The following is a 9262-nucleotide window of genomic DNA, read 5'->3' as shown; positions in this document are numbered from 1 at the left end:
AGTAACTTAAGCAACTTTTCTGGCCTATAAAATGAGGGGGTTGGACTAGATGATATATAATAGCTCTACGTAGCATTTGGTCAAACCCCCCAATAGGTGGGGCCCTCAAAATAGATACCCCAGTATTAAGGTACTTTATGATTACACATCTCCTTAAAACTACAACTCATAAACCCCTACCTATATTTGTACCTTTTCTCTAGTCAGCCAGAAGATACAATTAGTTCAAAGTAAAGTCATTTAATGAAATAGTATCATAAGAAAATCTTGCCTGCTCCCAAAAGAAATTCACACTTTTTTGTTTGTTTATTTTTCTGTTGTTCCTATAACTACTATAACCTATAGACTGGAGCTGAAATGGCAGGGTGTGAAGCCCTGAAGAGATAAGCCCAGAAGTTAGTAGCAGGAGAAAGCAGGCACTATATATATGTCTGCTAACCTTAGAGGGTAGGACAGTCCCAATAAGAACAACGTCATTACCAGAAGACATTTGTAGTTAGTCCTAGCTGTGCTGTTATATGAGGTGTGGCCTGCCCCTTCCATGTGTGTTCTCTGGCCAGATGTGTCTCCTTCATGCATGTTCCTTATTTGTGTTCACACGCCCCATCAATGTTACAAATTTTGTGAAAAAGTATTGGTTAATGATTGGAGAGGGGAGGTGTGTGGGAGAGTACCCAGACCTCAAATGCACTTCTACTTTACACACTGCCTTTTGGAATCACTGATTTCCTTTAAAATTCCTCCTCAAGTTCTACCTCCTACATGTAACATTTTTGGATCATCTCCAGCTACTTGTGCCTTCTACCAAAATTTATTTTATATTATTTATCAGCCATGAAATAGTAATTATTGCGAATCAAAACTGTTCTGGGACAGACACAAGCTATAAACTAGACTGGATGACCTCCAAGGTACCCTGCCAACTCTAAATCTATGATTGGATGATACATAAGTATAACTAGAAATCTTTAAACCTGGGGCAAGCAGTGGAAGAGGGAAGGGGGGAAGGAAGAGCCTTGGGGCACCATGTGGTTGTCATTCTGTTGAAGCATTGGCCCCTGCTCTGCTAGGAGTTGTGATCCGACATGGCAAAGATCAGGAGCATAGCCAATGGCCGATAAAGTACCCTTAGAATACTGTAAGCTTTCTATACTACTAATAGGGGAGAAAGAACATAATGCAGGTATTCCTTCCACATTATGACTTTCCCTATCTTGGTTTCAATATATTGAGGGTCAGCATAAGAAATTAAATGGGAATTTTGGGCGAGTTTTGTGGAAGCTGGGGATGACACACAAAGGCCAGCAGAAGACAGAGAAAAAGTTTAGAAACTTAGCAATGCATAAAATATATGAAGAGTATTATAAAATGACAACTCCAATTTCACAATAAGGCAATGTAATCATGCCATAAAAGAAAAAGAAAAATGCAAACCTCTTCTTTGGTACAAAGGAAGAGCCAAAAAATTTTACACAGGTTTACTAGATCATGGGGGTACCACCACACTAGTCCTATGTGGAAAGGATAACTGTATAATCGTAACATTTATATAGTGCCTACTATGCACTCAGACTCTTTACAAAGATTTCAGCAGCTCCTCACAACAACAAGATATAGGTGCCATAACCCAGGTTTCTTGGGCTTTGCTCCCTTTTACTCTTTTACCCCCTTTTTCCATTAAGGAAACTGAGACAAACAGAGTAAGTGACTGTATCGGCAACCACAGTGGCATACCCAAGGACAGCTGCTAGCACAGAAAGATAGCTGTTTAAGGGGTCAACAATCTTTTTAAATTACATTTGCTAGTTCAGGGGGAAAGTTAGCATACTGAACTTCAGAGAAAATACCAAGAAAATACAGAGAAAATGCAAGCAGAGAAATAAAGACCAACAGACAGGGCTCTGACTGCCTGAATCAACTATACACTTTACATATATCCCTGGATCAAGAGAACCTTTACATCTAAACAGCCAGGGAGCTCTGAATGTATGGCCACCCAGAATCTCAACCAGGGAATCAGAAGATCCTTCTCATAAGCAAACCCCCAAAGCAAAATACCAAATCTGAGTATATATACACTTCTCAGAACCAGAAGGCATCACAACCTCCTGACTCAGTGCCTAATCAGAAATTAACAAAAGCAATGAAAGCCTTCTTTACAAGCCAGCTTCCCCTAAGCAAGCTTCCCTTAATGGGCTCCACCTGAGGCTCATTAATAGTGGGGGAATATCTTAAATACCATTAATATTACAGAGACTTGTCCAAGGTCATACAGCTAATAGGCATCTGAGGCACCTGCCTTCACTAGAATAGTCTCATTTGAAATATTACTTAATACCCCACAAAGAAGTGCCTGTTCTTTCTACATCTACTAGTTTTAAGACTAGAGGTCAGCTGCCTGGAAGATATACATCGATTGATGGAAGTCATCAGATGGTTTTATTGGATTAGCCCAAATCTTTTGTCACTCCTGAAAACACTAGTTAACTATATGCCCTATAGAAGACCAGTCAGTAGCATCATTGTTTTATACAAAATACATCAATTACACAATGCATATTATACAATTACACAAGGTATAAGGAACTCCCGGGAAGGAAACTCTCTCTTCCAATGCAGGTTAGTGCACTTTCTGTGCTGAGGGTTTCTTGCTTATGGCACCAAGAAGTTAAGTTACTTGCCTTGGTTCACAAAGCAGGTATGTGTCAGAGATAGTATTTTATTCAGTCTTTCTGACTTCAAGGCCAGCTCTCTAGTCCATTACGTTCATGCAGCCTCTTGCACAAAGTGAGTGACAAACATTTGTATCCCTATTTTATAGTTGGGCAAACTAGCACAATCACAAAATCTCAGAATGAGAAGGTGATTCCAAGGTCATCTAACCCAAATTGGTGCCAGGAGTTGGAATGGCCTCTACAACATTCCAATCAAGTGGCCACCTGGCCTCTGTGTAAAAATCTCCACCGATGGGCAGCTACTGACTCTCAAAGCAGTCCATTCTGTTTTTGTTTAGCATTGATCATTATTTTTTTAAATTATATTTTATATGACTTAAAAATTGGTGAGAATACTATCTACTATTACTTCTACTAAATCAAAAATTGCCCTCCATAGAAAATCTTAGTCACTCTTTTCTAACACATTATTCAACAAAAAGTGATAAAACTTGTGTGGGTTTTTCTTTTTCTTTCTTTTTTTTTTCCTTTTTTTGGAGTGGGGAAGGCAGGGAAATTGGGGTTAAGTAACTTGCCCAAGGTCACACAGCTAGTTTTTTTTTGTGTTAAGTGTCTGAGGTCGGATTTGAACTCAGGTCCTCCTGACTCCAGAGTCAGTGCTCAATTCACTTCACCACCTAGCCGCCCCCTTTTCTTTTATTTTTTTTTGATACATCCAGAAACAATTTGAAAATTTCTCATTTGTGGAACATTATTTCCTTTTGTTTTCAATTTCTAAAGTTAATTTTTAAGGTGGAAGAAAGTCATGGAAATAAAATCTTTTATAAAAAATTTTAATTATAGATTTTTTTCAGTTTGTAAAAATTTGCCTTATTCCCCTCATCCCCCAAACTCAATCTCAAATGAGAATGAAAGAAAAACAAAACCCCTCTTATAAACATGTGTGGTCAAACAAAATAAATTTCCACATTGGCCATGCCCCCCAAAAATATTTTATTTTGCACTCTGAGTCCTTTACCTCTCTTTTAGGAGGTGGGTAGCATGTGTCATGAATCCTCTGGAATTATAATTGACTATTTATTACATTGATCAGAGTTCCCAATTCTTTCAAACTTGTTTGTCTTTACTATGTTACTGTCGTATAAATTTTTCTTTGATTTCTGTTCATTTCACTCAATCATTAATCTTTAGAAAGGTGTTTCTTACACTGAATTCTTTTAAATCTGTCCTCTGAGGTGAAGGCTAATTCCTCTACCCTTCATATATTAAAAGATATTGATCATTTCTCCTCTAAATCTTCTCTTCTACAGGATGCATACTTCCTAGTTCCTTCAATGGACCATTATATGGCATGGTCTTCATTCCCCTCACCATTTGGATCATCCTTCTTTGGACTGGCACTATATTGTTTCTGTGTTTGTTAAAATTCGGTGTCCAGAGAGCTTTAATGATTTGCACAAGATAAGTATCAAGATTTTAAAATTACAACTTGAAATCTGTCATATTTCTAGACTAAACTCTTTGGGCATAGTTTGAACTATTTGGGTCTAAACTCCAGTAAGATTCTGTGTATTATATTCTTTCTGACTTTCCCAAACAATAGTTTATATTTAAGAAAATCCCCACAAGACCACAGATCCAGAATTTTCAGAAGAGGTAATATAGATTGAGAAGTGTTCAAGCCCAGTAAGTTTTCTTACCCCTAAATATCCCTCCCATCTGCCATCTAATGCTTGAAACTTTTAACAGTAAGAAAGTCTTTTATCCCAAAACTCAGAGAAAATTTAAAATGAAAATAGTCCTACGGGAGTTAATATATAGTATGGACTGAATTCACAAAATGAGTGATATCAGATCATTTTTTGGAAAGTCAGTTTTGATAAGGGAAAAGGCTCTAAAAGGTATAGAGTCAGGGGAGGGAACAAAATATGAAACCTGAAAACAAACTTCCCAAAATTTGCCTATTTTGACCATTCTTTCCCAAGAAAAAACATACTAATCTTTTTATTTTATTTTAAACTTATGGAATAAAACTGTAGAAGGCAAAAGATTATCTGATGCTCAGATAGCCAAGAAAGAATACCATTTGTGACTTCTAGAGTTACATTTGTATAGGGGTTTGAGGTTTTCAGAGTAACTTCTTCCCATAAACTCTCTCAGATTGTAGAAGTATTGTTAGTTCCATTTTACACATGAGGAAACTAAGGGTCTGAGATTTTTAATGACCATGGTTGCACAGTATCAGAAGACTAGAACCCTAAATCTTTTGACCGCAACATCTATGCTCTTTTCATTACACCATGAAGTTAAAGGGCATCTTAGCTGGAACCTCTGGATTTTGGAGGAGACACATATAGAAGATTATAGCCCTGAAGATTTGAGTCTGGGATCAAGGCCTAAGATAGCTCAGAGATTTTCCCCAAACAGATGAATTTTTGAGGGATTCTTGTTAACTTAGGGCAGGTCGCATTTCAATCTGTTCATTATCACAGTGAAGTTGGCTTCCTTGCTTCTAGAAAGAACCTAAAACAATCTTTGCCCATTCAGGAAAAAAAGTTTTGGGACAGCCTTCATCTCCAGGCTTGGCTATGGCTAGACTCACAAGAAGCTTGGTATAGCTCTGGAAACTTCCCTGGAACCTAGTCTCAGAAGACCTGGGTTTAAGTCCATCTCTGCTCCTGCCTACCTACCCATCAATCAATCAAGAAACATTTATTAAGCACTTACCATGTACTAGGCACTGTGCTAAGCTAGGAACCTCTTGAAGTTACTGTTTTCTTAGCTGGATAGTCTCTAATAGCATTGTTAAGGTTTGCAAAATAGTCTTATATACAGTGTCTTATTTGATACTCAAAATGATTCTGTTAAGATAAGTGTCATTATTATCCACATTTTACAAATGAGGAAACTGGCTGAGAGAGGAGTGACTTATGAGTGAAGTCACACACCTAGCAAAGGGTCTGGAATTCCAACACAGATTTTTCTGTCTACAAGTCCAACATTCTAGCTACTAAACTATACACACACATGTATACATGTATACAAGTACATGCATGTACATGCATGTATATGTGCGCATATATGTATATACATATTCATGTGTATGTATTTTGTAATGGTAATGAAATTTGAAGATCCCTTTGTATTGGAAATCTGAGATGTACTTAGCAACTAGTTTCAAATTAAGCCTCTGTTAAAGAAAGAGAGGGTATGATCCCCTGTTGATGATGTAACAGGAAGGGGCTGAACAGGGAGAAGCTATACTGTATTTAAGGAAGATCACAAGCTGGACAGTCAAAACTTCTTGGGAGAAGCATCTGGAGGCAGAGCAGCTGCTCCCAGAGAGAGAGAAAGAATTTCTCTCAGCAAGCATCTGAAGGCTGGGCTGCTGCTTTTGGACTGGAACTTCCATGGAGAAAGTGATTTTGATTTTGAGAATGGGAGAAAGTGATTTTGATTTTGAGAATAGAGCTGCTGAAGACTTCTGAGGGCCAGCTGGAGCTGCCAGAGTTACCATGAATGTGGTGTTGGTACTTTGTCTGTCTGTGACTCTGTTAAGTTTTCTCTTCCCAGGAACAGAGACTGTGAAGGATTTGAGATGTACTGGACACTGTGAGCTTCAATGTGGAGCAGGAACTGCACTGAGATCTGGACAAGAAGCTGGGAGCTGTCTGCCTTTGAACCCAGGTGACAGTTGGTTAGATTCAGGTGGGAACTGGGACCATGGAAGAGGAACCATGGGAGCTGAAAGGCTGCCCTGAGTCAAGATGAAAAAACCTCTCTGTGGATACTGAGTAGTGACTAACAAAATTGTAACTTACTTGTGACCTAGGGCTGGATGGCCTGTGTATTTTCTACTACCCCTTAAGATAGTACTGAGTAGTGACTGATATTGTAACTTAATTTCACCCCAGGGTGGAAAACTTTGACTATTCTACTTTGTGTCCCTTAAGGAAGCCTTGCCTACTTGAGGATGAGTGAGTTAAGGATTAAGGAGGTCCTCCTTCTTAAGACTGATTGGATTAAGGATGATTGAATGATTGAGTTACTAAAGGATTGTACTTTGTTGAAAACTGTGTGACCACTTTGGTGAAAACTTTGTGGCCATTTTAGTGATAAGTTGTGGAGTTGTGACATGGGCAATGCTGTATTTTGATTTTCTGTGATAAGTTGTAACATTGTGAATGCTGTACCTTGATTTTCTGTGAATGTTTTGCTCTGATTTGTTATTGAATAAATAGAGAGTTTGCTATACTATGTAATCAGAACCTTGGAAGCTGTTCATAACAGCAGTCCTCTGGAAAGCTGCTCATGTATGGCTTTACATATTTGTATGAATGTATGCATATGTATGTATTTGTCTGTATATACAGCACATACTCATAAGCACCCATGGATTCATGATGTGAGTCAAAATAGTAAGATAGTTTCAATCTTCATGAACCACAGATACCCTTTTAGTTAACGAGTTGTAAACTTCTAGCTCTGTACCTTCCCACCCTCACCCCTGCACATTCAGGGGTGTGTGTGTGTGTGTGTGTGTGTGTTCTCTACAGCACTTGAGGTCTTTTGAACTTGAGTACACAATGCTTGTCTACACTGGCACCTGCCTGGTTTGGATCATTTCATTGACCATCCTATTTATCTTATACTGCACCAACAGAAGGAAATTTACCCACATGATTGTTAGCAATAGCCAGATTATACACACACACACACACACACACACACACACACACACACACACATATATATATATATATATATATATATATATATATAAAAACAGATTATAGCAATAACCAAATAACCAGTACTCCTGGAAACATTGTCCTTTAGTGAAAGGCCTGTGGATGAAATGTGTTTTATTCCAACCTCCCCACTCCCACTCCCCCACTTTCCTGCCAAGCATGAAATTATAGGATTTAGGGGCTTCCAGGTAGCACAGAGAGTAAGAGCACCGGCTCCACTGTCAGGATGACTTGTGGATCAAATCCCGGCTCAGACACTTAGCACCACACCCAGAAATAACTGGCCGTGTAACCTTGAGCAAGTTACTTAATCCTGATTGCTTAAAAAAAAAAAAAAAGAAATGATAGGATTTAAAACAAAAGGACCTCATAGATCACAACTTTATTTTGTGTTCAGACGTTTTTTTTCAGTCATGTCTGACTTTTTGTTTCCCCATTTAAGGTTTTCTTGGCAAAGATACCAAAGTGGTTTGCCATTACTTCTCCAGTTCATTTTACAGATGAAGAAACTGAGGCAGACAGGGTTAAGTGACTTGCCCAGGGTCATACAACTAGTAAGTGTCTGAGACAAGATTTAAACTCAGGAAGATGAGTTCCTGACTCCAGGTCCAGCACATTATCCACTGCACCACCTAGCTGCCCCCCAACTTTATTTTACAGAAAAGGAAACTGAGGACCAGAGAGTCAGTAAGTCAGCAAGCTTATATTACCAATTTAGTCTGTGCCAAGCACAGAAACAATCATTTATTAAGTGCCTATTGTGTACCAGGCTCCGTGCTGAGGGCTTTATAAACATTATCTCATTTGATCCTCACCACCACCACGCTGGGAGGTAGGTGGGATTTGAACCCTGGTCTCCTAAAAATTCATCAAGACAGGGCACTATCGGCTGATTTGCGTATTTGCCTTTGGAGCTCTAATCTTTGGGCTTCCAAAGCAATTCTCCTGCCTTGTACACTAAATACTACCAGCTAGGGAGTGGTCGAACTTGCACTGTGCCTGGGTACATCAGCATAAGTCTACAAACAGTGTGTCGGTGCCCGGATATTTGCCAACCCCCCTCTTCTCCCCCCTCCCGCAGGCACGAGGGATAACAATGTGAGTGGGGGTAGGGGGGCACTGCAGTGCTTTTTTGCCTTGGTATGAACAGACCAGCACGCGTGTTTGTGGAGCAAGCATGTGCAGGAGCGGTAGGGTGTGGGGTCCCCTGCGCATCCGTGGGATTGTGGCCTTGAATGTGTGCAGTGCCCGTGTGTGCTTGTGCTCGTGCGGGCAGCTTGCATGAGTAGTTTTCTATGTATGCTCGGTTTCCCAGTCCCTGCGCTGAGCGAGTGTGTGTGTGAGTGTGTGTGTGACAATGTGTGTCAGGTGACTCGGGTCACGCAGTCTCTCTCTCCCTCTCTCTCTCTCTCTCCTCGGGGAGGAACTGCTCGGCTTGAGCGGACTCTCCTTCGCCTGGCGGGGCGGGAGGAGGGGGTGCACGGTTGGGCACGGTGGAAAAGTCCTGGACCGGGACCCCAGAGCCCGTGGCGAGGGTGGGGGGAACAGTCGCCGACAGGGCTCCATCACCTCCCTCCTCCCCTCCCCCTCCGGGAGGGGATAAGAAAAGAGGAGGCGAGCTAGCCAATTCAGAAACAGATTGCCGAGCTGCAAGCAAAGAAGAGTTGTGCACTCCCTCCCCTTTCCTCCTGGAGCCCACGCTGGTCGAAGGGAGACCCGCCGCGATGAGCCAGGTACTTGGGAAGCAGCAGCAGCAGCAGCAGCAAGACGAGGAGGAAGAGGAGGAGGAGGAGGATGAACTGGTGGGGCTAGCGGATTATGTGGACGGGCCCGACT

The 9262-nt window shown here is 40.7% G+C and overlaps 1 protein-coding gene across 1 annotated transcript in view; it reads left to right on the top strand.

Moving 5' to 3' along the window:
- Positions 1 to 8595: 8595 nt before the first annotated feature.
- RRAGD (Ras related GTP binding D) overlaps positions 8596 to 9262 on the top strand; it is a 60538-nt gene continuing 59871 nt past the window's right edge. The window contains exon 1 of the mRNA XM_069065131.1: positions 8596 to 9262. This exon is cut by the window's right edge and continues 22 nt beyond it. Within this exon, the coding sequence (XP_068921232.1) occupies positions 9151 to 9262 (112 nt within the window). The 5' untranslated portion in view covers positions 8596 to 9150.

The sequence above is a fragment of the Petaurus breviceps genome, unplaced genomic scaffold, assembly GCF_028583685.1.
Source record: "Petaurus breviceps papuanus isolate PSGF00001 unplaced genomic scaffold, PetGlider_PUasm1.0 90667, whole genome shotgun sequence".
In the NCBI taxonomy this organism is placed as follows: domain Eukaryota; kingdom Metazoa; phylum Chordata; class Mammalia; order Diprotodontia; family Petauridae; genus Petaurus; species Petaurus breviceps.
Note: the sequence above shows the minus strand (reverse complement) of the source record. Positions and strands in the feature narration are given on the sequence as shown.